At 43.1% G+C, this 16,701-nt stretch overlaps 2 protein-coding genes across 6 annotated transcripts in view; both read left to right on the top strand.

Annotated features, from left to right (window-relative positions):
- LOC123314775 (syntaxin-binding protein 5) overlaps positions 1-16,701 on the top strand; it is an 88,951-nt gene that overhangs the window by 11,965 nt on the left and 60,285 nt on the right. The gene's annotated exons all lie outside the window — the stretch shown is intronic.
- LOC123314783 (alpha/beta hydrolase domain-containing protein 17B-like) lies at positions 518-4,426 on the top strand. 3 transcript variants are annotated; one of them, XM_044900131.1, is made up of 3 exons: positions 518-693; positions 812-1,298; positions 3,954-4,426. In XM_044900131.1, the coding sequence occupies exons 2-3, from the start codon at positions 814-816 to the stop codon at positions 4,402-4,404; spliced, it is 936 nt and encodes a 311-aa protein (XP_044756066.1). In that variant the 5' UTR covers positions 518-693; positions 812-813; the 3' UTR covers positions 4,405-4,426. The 3 variants fall into 3 exon arrangements, with proteins under 3 accessions (XP_044756066.1, XP_044756065.1, XP_044756064.1); XM_044900130.1 differs by having other exon boundaries at positions 518-747; XM_044900129.1 differs by having other exon boundaries at positions 519-693; positions 748-1,298.

Below are 16,701 nucleotides of genomic sequence, written 5' to 3'. Positions count from 1 at the left end.
GTCGTGAATTTTCTTCCATTGACGAGGTTATAAAAGATGTGGTGGTCTGGTTTGCAGAGCAAGAAGAAACATTTTTTTTGAAAGGTCTAGAGACGTTGCAGGTTCGCTGTAATAAATGTATCCAACTAAGAGGAGAATATGTTGAGTAATAAAATATTTTGACATTGAAATTTTGTTGGGTTCTATAGTAGGCTAAGAATTTTTCGATATATCCTCAGAGGACATTGTCTCCTTAGAAAGCATGATGAGAATGGGCTTATCAGAAACTGACGAGCGTAGATTCTGTGGGGAAGAAAGAGCAAATATTTTCTGTGTACAAACAGTATACGGACTTTGCACCCAGTGATCTCCTGTTCGAAATTATCATTACTCATTAATCATTTATAGAACTGATATCGACTGTTTTCATTTCTAATACGAAAGGATCAAATAATGATACTCGCGATACTTCTTTTATCTCGTATGACGCGCGCAGACGATAAAAAAACGTCCAAATCGAATCAGAGAAGGAGATGATTCTTCTATGTGCTTCAACTTGACAGACAGCCGGTTTTTCTCGTATCCATCAAAATTCGAAGTGTCATTTTTACAAAATCCTATTGAACATTATGATTGGGACAGTGTTCGATAACGTAATGGTCGATTAAACTTCGACAACATCGGTTAATGGAGAATCACTGATCGTCGAAACATGTAAGGCTTTGCAAGGACCTTTGAGATCCCAATAAAACTTTCTCTTTGTTTCAGGTAAGTCGACCATTCTCAGATGTGCATCTGGTTAAAGTAAGAGTTCCGTTTTGCGTAATTCTAGTCATGACCAATACTAATAACAACAACATGACGTTCAAAAAACTGTGTCAGCTGTTCTGCTGCCCTCCCTGGCCCGGCAGCATCACCGCCAAACTGGCCTTCATGCCGCCCCCGCCCTCGTACGACTTCCGAAGGATCGAGTCCACCGAAGACAGATACGCGATGGTCCTGAAGGACGGCGCGCACTGGATCCACTCCCAGTCGGACCTCCAGAAGCTGGAGGGTTTCTTCGTGAGGACCAGGAGGGGCAACAAGATCGCCTGCCTGTACGTCAAGTGCACCAGCAAGCCGAGGTTCATAGTGCTGTTCTCGCACGGTAACGCCGTCGATCTGGGCCTGTGCAGCGGCTACTACATATGGCTGGGCACCAACCTGAAATGCGACATACTGAGCTACGACTATTCCGGTTACGGCATCAGCGGCGGCAGCCCGTACGAGAGCAATCTGTATCTGGACATTGCCGCGGTCTGGCGGACCCTGAAATTGAGGTATGGATAACCCGGTGTCAGTGATTCGGTCAGGGGTGGTTTCTGGGTAGGATTCAGGCTCGCGAACGAAGTTTTTAGAGGTGGGTCATGGAATTTTGGCATTTTTTCGCGGAGTTCTGAAGACTGTGTGGTAGGAAAGAGTCTTCTTCCTCTTCTTCCTTCTCTATTATAGGCTGCTGCCTGTTGGTACTTCACAGCACCTGTCTGGAGCTGATAAACGCTGATATTATCGTCCCATCTCTTTCCTGTTGGTGAAAAGTCTAGGATTCCTGACAGTTGTCCTGGATGTTCTCGATTTATTAGAAGAAGAGGATCTAAATCAATCATTTCAGATAGTCAGTGATACAGTTCTTTTGAAATATGCAGTATTGACCAGCTAGGAGAGATTTACTTGGTAAAGAAGAGTCATTGAAACCCTTGGAAGACCTTCTGTGGAACATATCTTTGAATTGGAGGGGCGACTCTGTTGTGGGATTCTCTATTCAAGAGGTGGAAGATCTACACTTCACAGTCTGGTTAGAAAGACATGTCAAGCACCGATTCAAATCAAAGCTGTGGTGGCCACAAGTGTCTTCAATCATTTCTACGCGAATTATAGACGAAACTTTGGACTATAAGATTCGGATTTGGGATCGCATCGATGATGGAGCTTTGCGATCTTTTCAGAGCTGTTTCGTAGACCAGCCAGTTCTGGACACTAGCAAACGAAGGTTCATCTGGTGTTAATCCTGATGCCCTTTTGCACATGCAGCTTTTTCGTTCTTGCAATAGCACGATGCCCAGGCACCGAGAGCTAATTGCCTCTGGGCAGATGGTATCAAGGTATTCCCATGTTGGCTGTATGAATCAAGAGCCCTCAACTTAACATGGTTATCTGTTGCTCCTCGTCGAGTACAGAAGGTGATGAAGGAGTCCCATTTCCCTTTGGCGTAGGGATCTCAAATATTCTTCAGTATACCCCATCGATCGATCAGTGTTTTTAAATGACTTTTTCTCCAATTGGTTTACGAAGTTTTCTGCAATAAATCGACCAACAGTTATTGCTTGAAGGGTTCTTCGAAATCATGCGGAGTTGGCGTTACATCCGAGGGTTTTGCCAAGAGGTTTTGAATCAATTTGATAACAAGTTACTAAGTAGGAGTCTCCAGTAGAGGAATATGGAAGTGAAAGAGATGCCAATCAAGCATGACTTCGAAGGGTGTTACCGAAGTTGTGACTTTTAAGTGTGAAAAGCTCTACACTCTTTCGATTTTCAAGATTTTTGAATCTTCTTGGAGTATCCCAAACCTGGTGGAGCCAAAGTGCCTCTATCAGAAGCTTGAACCTAGCTTAGCTCCCACTGTAACATTCTAAGGTCGTTTTTTTTTTGGAAAGAAGTAAAAGCTCATTCATTTCGAGTATTAAGCTGGAGGACAAGACGTTCTCGACTTTTTCACATGCTTATTCTCTGGTAGAGAACGTCGACATTGCATTGAGAAGAGAATTTTTCGTCTACGATACATTTGAAAAATTCTCCCTGTTGGACCAATGATTGAATTCTGAAAAAAGTACCCATGTGGGGCTTGAACCCACCATCCCTTGATCTCAGTCCAATTGATTTGCCAATGAGCTACAAATTCAAACAAGTTTTGTTGTTCGGTAGTATTGACGTTTTTGAAAAGCGGCGTTCATAAGATGTTCCATAGATAGCTAGGGGTAAAAAGGGACAACAGTATATCTAGATTCTTAAATCTCTAGCAGCAGACAAACGCAACTCGGCACAGGTGTTTGAATGCAGATCTAAACTCTCCAAATTGGGAAGTTTAAACAGACTGCAACTGATCTGGGTACCTGGACACTCTGGCTTCAGAGGCAACGAAGTATCGGATGATCTAGGCAGAGAAGGCGCAACATCAGAGTTTATTGGCCCGGAACCGAGTATAGGAATTTACAATTCCTTAATCAGGGAACGGAACAACAGCTGGATAAGGCAAAAGGTCCTGGAGAACTGACGCAACCGTCCTGGATTGGCTATTTTAGTGCCTCCCAGCTCATACACCAGTCTTTGACTAGGATTTTCTAGAACCAATCTGAGATCTATCATGGCGGTTTTCACAGGGCATTGTAGACTCAGAGCCCATATTGAAAAACTCAGCAACGTCAATGACCGCTCTGCAGACTCTGCTTAGAGGAGGACGAAACGATTGAGCACATCCTCTGTGACTGCCCGGCGGCAGACAGAGTCAGACTTGGGATCTTTGGTTTTTCAAAGATGGTCCAGAGGAAGTCAAGAATCACTCCCCCTCCGACATCATCTCCTTTTTGAGTAGTATGGGACTGGAGGGAGAGATCTAGCTCTACGAGCTTACCTGTGTGCTACAATAGACCTTTTGGTCGCAGTAGATGGTTTGGTCATGTTGCTATACGTCGACGATGCTAGGGTATTAGGAGAAATGGATTCTGGCGATCATAGAAAACGTATGTTGGCCTTTCCACCTCAACTAAAGAACATTTCGTGCTCGCAGCTGTTCCTAGATGTCACCACTAACCGAATTATTCGAAGAGTGTCTCTCCACGTCACGTTATCGCTTAGAAACCAAGCTTACGTTCCGTTTGACGTCTCCGGGGTCGATTTAAACCTTTCGTCGCCCCCCTATCACGAATTTCTGCTTCAAGGTACAACGCCAGCCCGGAGAACATCATCCTCTACGGATACAGCATCGGCACCGTGCCCACCATACGTCTGGCCGCGAAGGAACGCGTCGCCGGCGTCGTCATCCACTCCGGCCTCATGTCCGGACTCCGGGTGGCCTTCCCCCACATGACCACCACGCTGTGCTGCGATCCGTTCCCGAGCGTGGAGAGGGTGCGTAAGATACGCTCGCCCACCCTCGTGATTCACGGCACCGACGACGAGATCATCGACTTCTCGCACGGCCTAGGACTGCACGACCGGTGTCCGGCCGCCGTCGAGCCGCTCTGGGTGGACGGGGGCGGTCACAACGACCTCGAGTTCAGGACGGTGTTCCTGGAGCGGCTGAAGAGGTTCCTGAGCGACGAGGTGGACAGGAGCGCGGCCGCGCCCTCCGGAGACGACTTTAGGTTGATATTCTGTTGTAAAGTTTGATTAAAGACGTTTATTTATGGTCTTTTTTCTTTTTTTGGATCCGTGTGCGGTTTATTCTGCTCGATATTTAAACTGGAAAGAATCATACGATCCTCACCAATTGTGTGATGTCTGCACAGTCTTGCCCGACGTAAGAACGGGATCAGAACGTCGATTATTGGATTTCCCTAACGAAAATTCCAGGAATCAATTTCTTCGGCGTATGACAGCAATATCTTTCGATTCGTCGTAGAGGTAAGAGGATATATTGATAAATTCTCAGCCTACTAGTGAACCAAACAAAATTTCAATGTCAAAATATTTTATTACTCAACATATTCTCCTCTTGATTGGATACATTTATTACAGCGAACCTGCAACGTCTCTAGACCTTTCAGAAAAACGTTTCGTCTTGCTTTGCAAACCTGACCTCCACAGCTTTTATTACCTCCTCGTTGGAAGAAAATTTACGACCTTTTAAACTTTTTTTCAGTTGAGGAAAGAGATGATAGTCGGATGGAGCCAAATCTGTTGAATAAGGGGAGTATTCTAGTAATTCAAACCCTAAATCACGAATTTTCTGCATGGCAACATGAGATTTGTGTGCAGGGGCGTTGTCCTGCAAAAACAAAACACCTTTGGATAGCTTTCCGCGTCTTTTCTCTTTAATTTTTTCCCGTAGAGTGGTCAGTAATGTAGAATAGAAATCTCCGGTTATTGTTCTACCCTTATCCAAAAAATCAATCGTGATTACTCCATGGCAGTCCCAAAAAACTGAAGCAAGAACTTTTCCAGCAAATTTTTGGACACGAAACTTCTTAGGTCTTGGAGAACCAGAGTGTCGCCATTAGATCGATTGCTGCTTTGTTTCTGGATCGTAGAAATGAACCCAAGTCTCATCCATAGTAACAATTCGGTTTGAGAAGTCTACATCGTTTTCAAATCGAGCACAGATCGAACGCGATGCTTCTACCCTTGCACGCTTTTGGTCAACATTCAAACATTTGGGAATCCATTTCCCAACAATTTTTCTCATGTCCAAATTGACGTGAACTATATGATGAACGCGTTGTATGAAATATTCAGTGCTTCAGATATCCGTTTTAGCCCAATTCGACTGTCTGATAAAATCATGTCATGAACTGGATCGATATTTTTGGGCACTGACACAGAAACTAGCCTTTCCGGTCGGTCATCATCTTCAATGGAAAATTCACCTCTTTTGAAGCTTGCAGTCCAATTTTTCACGGTCGCATACGAAAGACATTGATCACCATAGTATTAAGCAAATCTTCGTAAATCTGCTTACTTCTTAACCCTTTTAATTTTAAATACAGGTACTTGATGATGGCTCGATACTCCATATTTTCGATTTTCACAATTTCAGTGGACATCTACTTTCTTTCAATTTATTGCGTAACTCTGGTTTACTCTTTTGACCTCAAACTTCACACTGACACTTGTAATGAGTTATTGTTCGTTGCTACGGTAACGCAATATCTTTTTCATCCATGGAACTGGTCTAGGCTAACAAGATGTCAATACATCCTCGTAAAAACGGGAACAAAACGTCGATCATCGGAATTCGATCCATGATTTCCCTATAGGAAATTCCAGAATTCAATATCTTCGTCGTATAACAGCGATATCTTTCGATTCGTCGCAGAGGTACCTAACACCCACCTCGTTCGGAATATCAGAGTTCAATGGAACAACGCTTTCCGGAGATACGCTTCCGTTCCTTCCGGGACATTTACCAATATTTCAGTCATCATTAGATATTCCTCCGTCTTTGAACCCGCGCTAAAGTATTCCTCCGTTCGTATCCTGCTGCCCTTTTGTGTTTATGAGTCGCAATTTTCTGTTCGTTTCCGACCGAATGATTTTCCGCATCCCGGATACCTTGGGTCGTTCGGTAGGGAAGATTTTTGCGCGCCCGCTACGAGGAACGAGGTCGGATTCGCCAGAAAAATCGTCGTAGGTCCGACTGCTATACATATTCTAAAAGAGTGACTCTTTAAGTGTTCATCCTCGATTTTTTATGGTCCTCTGTGCTATCGTTTGGTCTTGACGAATTTTTGATTGACCCCATCTTTTTGGGAATTTTTCGAAGGTCACATTTCGAGTACATTTTCTCCCAGAAAAATAATCGTAGATTCAAATGTTATACCTATTCTGAAAGAGCAACTCTTCTAGTGGAAAAGCTGAGAACTACAGCGATCTCGAAGCAACCGTTCGGTCTTGACGAATTTTTAACTGACCCCATCTTTTTGGGCATTTTTCGAAGGTCACCTTTCGAGTGGATTTACTCCCAGAAAAATAACCGTAGATTTAAATGTTATACCTATTCTGAAAGAGCAACTCTTCTAGTTGAAAATCTGAAAATATCATCCATCTCGGCGCAACCGTTCGGTCTTGACGAAGTTTTAACTGACCCTATCTTTTTGGGAATTTTTCGAAGGTCACCTTTCGAGTGGATTTTTTCCCAGAAAAATAATCGTAGATTTAATTGTTATACTTATTCTGAAAGAGCACCTCTTCTAGTGAAAATTCTGAGAACTACAGCGATCTAAAAGCAACCGTTCGGTTTTGACAAATTTTTAACTGAGCCCATCTTTTTGGGCATTTTTCGAAGGTCATTTTAACGACGAAAATCTTCGATTTTTGGTCTCTCCGAAGACAAAAGTCTCGAAAATATCGAGAATACGTGCCAAAACGGTAGACGTCCCCAAAATATTTCACAGATCGCTTTTTAATCTCGAGAATTGCCAGCGATTAATCCCAGAAATAACAATTCGAGTCTTACCTTCACTGTCGCTTTCCCCATCAGATCCAATCTCCGAGAAGGACCTTCTCTGCCACATCCACCTATCCACTTCTGTTATTGTAATCGAGTCACTTCTGGCGAGGGTATTTCGCCCGAATTATATACCGCGAAGGGGGTGGATCCCAGCTTCTGCTCCAGATGGCAATTAGTTTCTACTTGTTGCAGGGAGACACGCGTCTTCCCGGGGTTGTTCATGAAGGGATCCCGAAACAACCTACATTGGTCCCGAACCAATATGGTCCTTTCCTCTCAGTGTCGCCTAAAAGATCAATTTATTCTTCCATTCATCGCCATCCGAAACCCTCATCATCGAACGTCGGTCCCATCGAATATTCTGACCCGTTTTCCCTTGTCTGAGTACGACTGGATAGTTCGCACCCCGATGGCGTTAATTGCAAGACGTGCTTTTAGTTTGCGAAATTTGGAACTGACCGGTTGATTCGAATTTACGACTTTCAATTTCGGCGTCGCGTCGCCTGGCGTCGTAATTGAAGTTTCCAACTACAAGATTTCGTTGTATTAATTGGAGTTTGCGATAACTCGGACCGGATCGATTCTCTGGGAGAAGAATCGGTGAATTGAGGATGCGGAAATTTTCTCCTAGCCAACAATTTCGATTTTTTTTAGATTGTCGTTTGTACCCGCGCTTCGTGAACGAAGTTATTCCGAAAAAAAAATTGTTTATTTGCCTATATCGACCAGGGTGATTTTAGTTACTAATTCGAGGTTGTAGATCACGAATGATTTTTTTGTTGATAGATTGGTCCTTTGTGAATAGAAAAAACCACACTTCAATCATGTACCTCGAAAAGTTCAGATTTTATGATTTTTTTCGCGAAGGTCCGGAATTTCCGATTTTTCATCGACCATAACTTGAAAAATAAATTTTTTTAAAAATATCTGCTCGCATATTCCTCTTCTACGCCCTCGAATTGGTGTATAGTATGAATTTGGTTCCGATCGGAGATCAAAAATATTTTTCGAAAAATCGCAATTTTTTCCATGCGGAAAATTCGAAAAATTTTCGATCTCTTCGATTTCCACCAAAATTGGTGTATTCACTGAATCGAGGGTGTAGATTACGAATGTGCAAAAAGAATTGTGCTGAATGGATTAGTTTTCAAGTTATAGCAGATGGAAAATCGAGAATTTCGAAGCTTCGCAGAAAAAATCATCCGTACAAGAAAAAAATTATTCATTTAGCTATATCGACCTGGGTCATTTCTCGCGCTAATTCGAGGTCGTAGATCATGAATATGCAATTAGATTTTTTGTAAGATCTGTATTTTGGGAAATGAATCGCTTTTAGTGAAAAATTTTTGGAAAATTGATCAAATTTGAGGAGCTGTAGTAACCAGAAAAAAAAACACTGTACATATGCTGATTTTCTTGGAGATAGATTGATTATTTGTGAATAGAAAAATTTACATTTCATTAACCTATCGGGAATATTTCAGATTTTATGATTTTCTCCTCGAAGGTCCAAAATTTTCGATTTTCCGTCTACCATAAATTGAAAAATAAATTTAAAAAAAATATCTGTCCGCATATTCGTGTTCTACGCCATCGAATTAGTCGACAGTATAAATTTGGTTACGATCGGAGACCAAAAATATTTTTCAAAAATCTCAATTTTTTCCATGCATATGTATGGAAAATTTGAAAAATTTTCGATCTCTTCGATTTCCACCAAAATTGGTGTATTTACTGAAGCGAGGGCGTAGATTACGAATATGCAAACAGAATTTTTCTGAAAGGATTAGTTTTCAAGTTATGGTCCACAGAAAAGCGGAAATTTTGGACCTTCGCGGAAAAAAAGCATAAAATCTGAACTGTTCGCGGTAGATGAATGAAAATTGGTTTTTTCCATTCGCAAAGAACCAATGTATCACCAAAAAAATTAGCTTATTTCCTGTGCCTTTTTTCAGGCTGTTACAGCTCCTCAAAGTTGACCAATTCGATTGGTCGATTCTCTGGAAGAAAAATCGGTAAATTGAGAATGCAGAAATTTCCCTCCTAGCCAAAAATTTAAATTTTTTTCTCTCGAAATCGGTAGCAGATACGGCAAAACCACGAGGGACCATAAAGTTCAGTATAACAACAAAGCTTCTTTCAACGTTTTTTCCAATTTACAGTGACTCACCAAATAAAAGTTCTGAGGGAAAATAGGGGATAGTAAACGAATTAATTCAGATGCATAACATCCGCAGATAATTAAATCAACGAATGCTACGATCTAAATCGAACTAACAAACTACCATCGCTCGAAGTATTACCAGAATTTTCATTTCGTCGACAAGAGTAGATGCTGACCATGGTTTCGGTCTTATTTGACCTCGTCAGAGCAACAAAACTCAATTGTCAACGAAATGCTATGAATTGCCGGCTCCTTTTATTCCATATCAGTAGCGGGTATGGTGTATAAATACATCGTACCGACATCTGACAGAGAAACGGGAACCAACCCAATTCAATTTCCTAACTCTCAGAGCGAAGATAGCAGTATGCATCCATATGCCTTATTATAGGGGATAGTGTTCCAGGAAAAATATCACCCTGTATGTAGATTTCCCATCGAAATTGGCCTGTCACATGATGTGAAGTATCAAGTATACTATTTATGCCAAATTTCAGTTTGATATCTTGCGAAGTGTAGATACTGTAATAGAAAACCTCAAAAAAATTCAAACTTTAACACCCTGTATCTCGTGAACGAATCCCTTGTGGTCCCATGTTCATGAGATTTTTTTTTCTTAGAATCACTCGAAAAATCTCAATTTTTCAACGCAAAATCAAAATTTCGTAGGACCTTTTTTTTTTGAGTCGAATTTTTAACGTGGTGAATAACTGATGGAAAACGATTTGCAAATCGGTTTCGGAGTTTGGGGAAAACTGCGAATCGCGGTCTCAATTAACGCCTTGCATTAGCCGGATTCCGTCGTTCATGATTTTGTCGATCTTGTCCTGTTTTGTCACTTATTTGCCGAGCGTCCCAGTAATGGGGAGAGGCATGAATATGCAAATATGCCTAGTGTAATGGTTGCTGTCGGGAGGGGTGTGTAGGGGGTAGGTGACGGGATCCGACAAAGAACCTCGGCACGTTGGAAATTTAATAATTCTAGGATGGCGTCACGAGGTCTGGATGAAGTTATATCAATATCTTAGCGACGATGAAAAAGCGGTCCCTTGTTTGAAGTATGCGCTAAACGAATCGCTTAATTAAGTCTGGAGATATCCTAAAAATTCGAGTCGTCTTTATGGAATAAAATGCACCTTATTAATTTTCTAAATATTAAGAGATACCGAATTTTTTTACGATACGTTTTTCGGGAGATTTCTCCGGAAAAATTTGCAATTCATAAAGATATTCAACCGTGACGGCATTAATTCATTCGAATGGAAAGCGCCTCTCCGAGCCGCAAATTGAATCAGACAATGAAGTCGAAATCTATTCTACCCGCGGAGAATTACAGCGATATTCAATTTTGAGGCGGCATTGTGGAGGCTGATGGCGAAATTGCTCGTCTAAAAGACTGTTACGTCTTAAGTGGTTTGTAGCCTCCGCGTTTAGAACGTCTCGTTTTCCTATTTTATAACTATCCCTCGGAGAGAAAGCGAAGCTTCGCGTTCACTTGACTGATCGGTATTGATGTTCGGGATTACTCTCTTCTGTTCTCTCTCTGAATCCTCATTCAATGGGTCCGAAATTTTTTCGGGAAAATGACGTTTTTTTCCCTGGATTTTATTTTCATTTTACGGCGGGAAATTAAATTTCAGAACATGAAAACGTTTTTCCATCTACTGGATGACATACGTTACTGATGCAATAAGCAATCAACCCTCGAAAAACACTCGTTTTTACCCGCGCTTTATGAACGAAATTGTTCCGAAAAAAATTGTTTATTCACCTATATCGACTCGGGTCATTTCGTTCACTAATTCGAAGTCGTAGATCACGAATATGCAATTAGATTTTTGCTAGGATCAGTATTTTGGCAAATGAATCGTTTTCAGTGGGAAATTTCGAAAAAATTGGTCAACTTTGAGTAGCTGTAGCAGCCAGAAAAGAGGCACTGGAAATATTCTGATTTTTTTGGTGATAGATTGGTCCTTTGTGAATAGAAAAAACCACACTTCATCCATCTACCGCGAACAGTTCAGATTTTATGATTTTTTTCGCGAAGGTCCAAAATTTCCGATTTTCTATGGACTATAACTTGAATAAATTTTTTAAAAAATATCTGTTTGCATATTCGTGTTCTACGCTCTCGAATTAGTCGACAGTATAAATTTGGTTTCGATCGGAGACCAAAATTTTTTTTCAAATTTTTCCATATGGAAAATTTGAAAAAAATTTTTTCACTCCGATTTTCACCAAAATTGATGTATTTACTAAATCGAGGGCGTAGATTACGAATATGCAAACAAAATGTCTCTGAAAGGATTAGTTTTCAAGTTATAGTCCATAGAATATCGAAAATTTTGGACCTTCGCGGAAAAAATCATAAAATCAAAACTGTTCGCGGTAGATGGATGAAAGTTTGTTTTTTCCATTCGCAAAGAACCAATGTATCACCAAAAAAATCAGCTCATGTCCTGTGCTTTTTTTCTGGCTGCTACAGCTCCCCAAAGTTGACCAATTTTTTCGAAATTTTCCACTAAAACTGATTTTTCTCCCCAAAGTACGGATCTTGCGAAAAATCTAATTGCATATTCGGGATCTTCGACCTCGAATCAGTAAGTAAAATGACTGGGGTTGATGTAGCTAAAAGAATAAATTTTTGTTCGGATCCAATCGTCAATATTGACCAAGAGGGGGAGAGTCAGCGATACGTGGGAAGTAGTAAAATGAAGCGACGCAGATTATATTTTTATAGCTTTATGGGCGTTCGGGACTCGTAAAAACGGGACGATTCCCTCGGCGAAGTCCACATTGCGAAATCAATCTTTTCGTCTTCCGGATATCTAGATCTCGATTAAGTCGTTGGATTAGATCCCTCTGACGAAAGGGCTATTCGCTCGTCTATTATCAAAATATAGATTCGACAATTCGAGATTGTGAACACAAACTGCGATAGTGTGGCACGGTTTCCGGAGATATTGTACGAGAAGGCGATCACGTGGTCGATTTAACCGGACTCTGCCCGCTTTTATTACCGCCAAATAACCCTACTTACGTGGACGACCGGGCCGGTCAACCAATAACCCGGGATCCCGGCTTAACGATCTCCAGAAATTGGGTCATTGAACACGGTCAGGTTGCAACTTGTTTGCTCGCGGCGGCGTGTAATGAAATTTCGCGTCGTTCGGCAGGTTATGAGCCCGGCGGCGGCGACATTTTGAGGAGATCGTGATCGATACGTCCTCTGTTACCTCCGCGTCGAAACATGGTCCTTCGATATTCATCGCAGAAGCCCCGCAATCAACACTCCAAGTTCGAAGATGCCACTCAGTCGTTATGGTTGGTGGCGTCTCCTGAATGCCAAAGTGGCTTTTGTGGGTCTTCCGTCTGAGCCGACTTTACCTTTTCACTTATGTACTCGTGGCAAATTAATTTGTATCTGCCGGTAGAATTCCAAAGTGACTCGAAAGACGAAGGAGGTATTGTTGGTAATGGAGATCTCATCTTCTCCATTAATTATCCTAAGGTATCGTTCATAATGGGGTTGTATAGAGGGAGAGGTTCTTTTGTTGCTTCACCACTTAACGTGCAGATGTTCGACAATGCGATGATAGCTTCATCGAATTATTCATATTATCCTCCATAGGCACCGAACCTAACTCTCAGAAGCTCTGTAGCTTGTACGAGTTCGGTTCTGTGTCCTTCTTAGGCACAGCACTGTTAATTTGAACCCAATAGTGAATGGTGGTCCGTACCCGTATGTACTAGAAAAATTCCTTCTCTAGCCCGGGATCGAACTCGGTACCTTGCGGTGGCGAAGTACTGAGCCGACGCTTCTAACCGCCAAGCTACGGACGCTATAAGCTATAGAAACATTAATAAATATGAAATGTGATTCTTTGTAATAAAACGAAGAGCAGTTTTCTGTTGATTTCGATGGGAAAGGTGCATGATATTGTCTCACCTAGAAAAATGTGTATGTCTGCAACGTTTTCTTTGGACACAAAGCTACAAGAGCAGGGGAGATGGAAAACCTCCTGATCAAGGCAAGGGTTGAGGAAGGGCCCACAGGAAGGACTCCAATGTACCGAGGTTTGGCGGAAGCACATACATCTGCGAAAAATCCTCTCATCTCCCCCACTTCCGATTTATCACCGTTTTCCGTCGACTTGACGGCCTTTCAACGCGAGGAGCGTACATTTTTCGCAGTCACCCCTAATGGCGAAGCAAGACGAAAGACATTATTCCTGCCGAACAAACTCATTATCCCCGGGAGCGTCCCTCGTTAAGGCGTCCCTCCCGGATGGAAGTGGGGACCGGGCATAATCAGACGCCCGGAAGGGCTCTCATCTGTTTCGGAAATGATAAAATTCGTAACCGGCGGATCTCGGATAGGTATCGCGAATCTTGATGGGGCGCGAAATGCTGAGATGTCGAACAAACGGCTGGGGGATCGTTATTTTCAATTTGGCGGGGTGGTATTTTTATCGCTGATTTATTATCGCGATGTTTACCTAATCCGAGGATCCGGCGGGAGTTATATCAGTCGTCGATCAAAGGGATGAATGGAGATTTTCTCGACGAAAGGGGACGTTCCCTCGGGCCTGGTTCGACGGAGGCTGTTTCGAGACGAAGTTAAGTTTCGACGAGAACTTGTAACGTCTTTTTCTCGGTGTACTCGAGCGCCAGCTATTCTTTAAGGGAAAATAGCAGACCTACACTGGTAGCTACTAGCCGAAGAGATGGTTGCTCGGTGTCTGGGGTGTTAGCGACAACCAGTGAGTCAAAATCATCACAAGTTATATTTGTCGACTCGTACAAGGAAACACAAATGGCACTATTATAAAATTCTTACAGTGAAAGACTCGAGATCAGTGAATTTACAGGGCAAAACGGACGGAATGGAACAGGATCCGATCTCAAACGTTATACGGGGTTTACGGACGTGTTCGCCAGCCAGGACCTAAAACGCACACTTAACGGACAGGTATCGGACTTCAGCTAGGTTAGGGGATGAAACAAGACGGCGCAGATTCCCAACAGCTCACCCCTAGATGCGTTCTTCACCCCCTGAGTATCCACGCCAGCGGGGTTCTTCGATAACAGCAGCGGTGAGCGTCGGACAAACGAGGCAGGAAAGAGGGTTAGCCACTCCAAAGTGCTTTCCGCACCCCCTGAGTATCCACGCCAGCGGGGTGCTTCAGCAGTAGGAGTGGAACTGAACCCCTGGTGGAAAGGGATGGAAGAAGTTTTTCGCCACTCCAAAGTGCTTTCCGCACCCCCTGGGTGCTTCGGCAGTAGGAGTGGAACTTAAACTAGGGAGTAAGGGATGAAGGAAGTTTTTCGCCACTCCAAAGTGCGTTCACCACCCCCTGAGTATCCACGCCAGAGGGGTGCTTCGGCAGTAGGAGTGGCTCTGATGGCATGAAGAAATCTAACTTCTATGTGAGGCCATCGTCTGATACGCCAAAGCAGGTCGAAAGACCAAGAGGAATAACCTCAAAGAAGAACAAAGACAAGCCAGTCTTTGCAGCACTGGAGCTACGAAAACGTGCCTAACTAGAGAGATTGAGATCACACACTTCGTCATCTGGTGGTGAACAGATCGACCTTGCCAATTCGTGTTGTTTTGTGCGACAATTTTACTCAGAAGAGAACACCGCGTTGGTCCTTCCGTGAACGAGACCAGCGAATCGGCATCTCGATAAATTTCAATCGCAGCGAGCGTGGGGACTGCGATCTCCTCGCTAATGAGGAAAAAACTGCAATTGGGCCATCGATCGACTGCCACATCGGAAATGGCTGTTTGTTACATCGGGCGTGATTAATTGGCGCCTGAAAAAACCGTGATTATTCGTTTGTTGCATGCGATTCGAAGAACTGTCGTTTCGCTTCTGCTTTGCTTTGCAGAAGTGGCTTTATTGTATCGCAAACGATATTTGGTCGACGGGAACGTGTGCATCCAGATGAAAACGAAGGTAGAATGATGAGTCGATGAAATAAATATGATACTCGTATGTATATCCACATTTTATGTTACAGACGCTCTCAAAAAGCTCTGATGTCTTCAACTAGTAGATGTCGTGCTAGTTGGACACGTCCTAATAGCTCCAGTGATGCAAACAACCTTGTGTTTGATCTAGGGTTTTTCCCTTACTGTTCTGACTTGCCGTAGCATGCCAGACTATTTGACCATTAGCGATTGCTGGTGTCACAATCATGACATACAACCATCGCTGTAGTGACGAGGCAAAAGGCCTTCCTAGAAGGATATGAATCTTTATACGCCTTAGGAAAGAAGAAGAAAGATACTGAGTAGAAGATAACTTGGTGGCGTCATCCAAGAGTGGAATACTTCCTCAGGAACGAAAAGATCCTGGCTGGCTTTATCACTGGATCACAGAATGCCAACGCTAGGGATACTTGGGCCATGAAATTGTTACAGCTGAAGAAGTATCTTGTGGTGACCATGTTCATCGGAAGTTTGAAAGTAGATGGAGGCCTACAATGGCTTAGAAATGCCTGAAGCTTCATCATGTGTCTGGCATATCTGCTTAGTTCTTTGTATGTTGCGCCACACTCATACCTCCAAGACGATTTATCACCAAGCCCATCCACCGTCATCCCTTCGATCCCCACAACAACGGTCAAGAACCCATGTTAATCTCGTCCCTCGTATACATTACCCGAATTCCCCATGTTCAATTACAACGTTCCAATAAGACCCTACGCGCCGAATTCATCCGACAACGTTGTCGTTGCAGCAATATCGAAAGGGAACCAATCCGGATCGTGTATATGACGTTTCCATCGGGATCAGGAAAGTTTCGCCCTCTCCCCGTCCCTCGAAAGGGCGAATAGGGTATATTAAATACCGCTGCCGCGGACGGCGCCCGAAAAATATGACCTGGCAGGGGACCAGGTCGGGTGAAATATGTGCAACGCGTTCCCGGACCGGGAGAAGGTGTTTGCCGTACGTGGGGTTGTCGCGGAGGGGGTTGTGACGCTGACTGATGGGGCTGTTTTCGTCTGATGCGATTCGAAGCGCTGAATGTTGCGAAACGAAGGGATGACACACGGCCGGACATGGTTTACTGCATGTGTTTGATGTTGTCGGGGGGGTAATCTGATTGGGTCGAAGATTAAACGAAATTATGACGGATAATGCTGTTTTCGGAACGTCAGAACTCTAAGATCTGATGTATGCTGTGGTCGCATCGAGCAAATGGAAGCATCTGATACAGTTCAGATGTATCTCCACAGAATTACAATCTTCAACTCTTCCAGTTCGTCTTCTCCTGCTGAGAAAATAGAAGTCGAAGCTATGTAGGAAGAAGACAAGCTTCCTGCTTGAAAACATTCGGGAGTG

Source organism: Coccinella septempunctata, chromosome 6, assembly GCF_907165205.1.
Source record: "Coccinella septempunctata chromosome 6, icCocSept1.1, whole genome shotgun sequence".
In the NCBI taxonomy this organism is placed as follows: Eukaryota; Metazoa; Arthropoda; class Insecta; order Coleoptera; family Coccinellidae; genus Coccinella; species Coccinella septempunctata.
The sequence above is the reverse complement of the archived record's forward strand: the minus strand, read 5'-3'. Positions and strand labels throughout refer to the sequence as shown.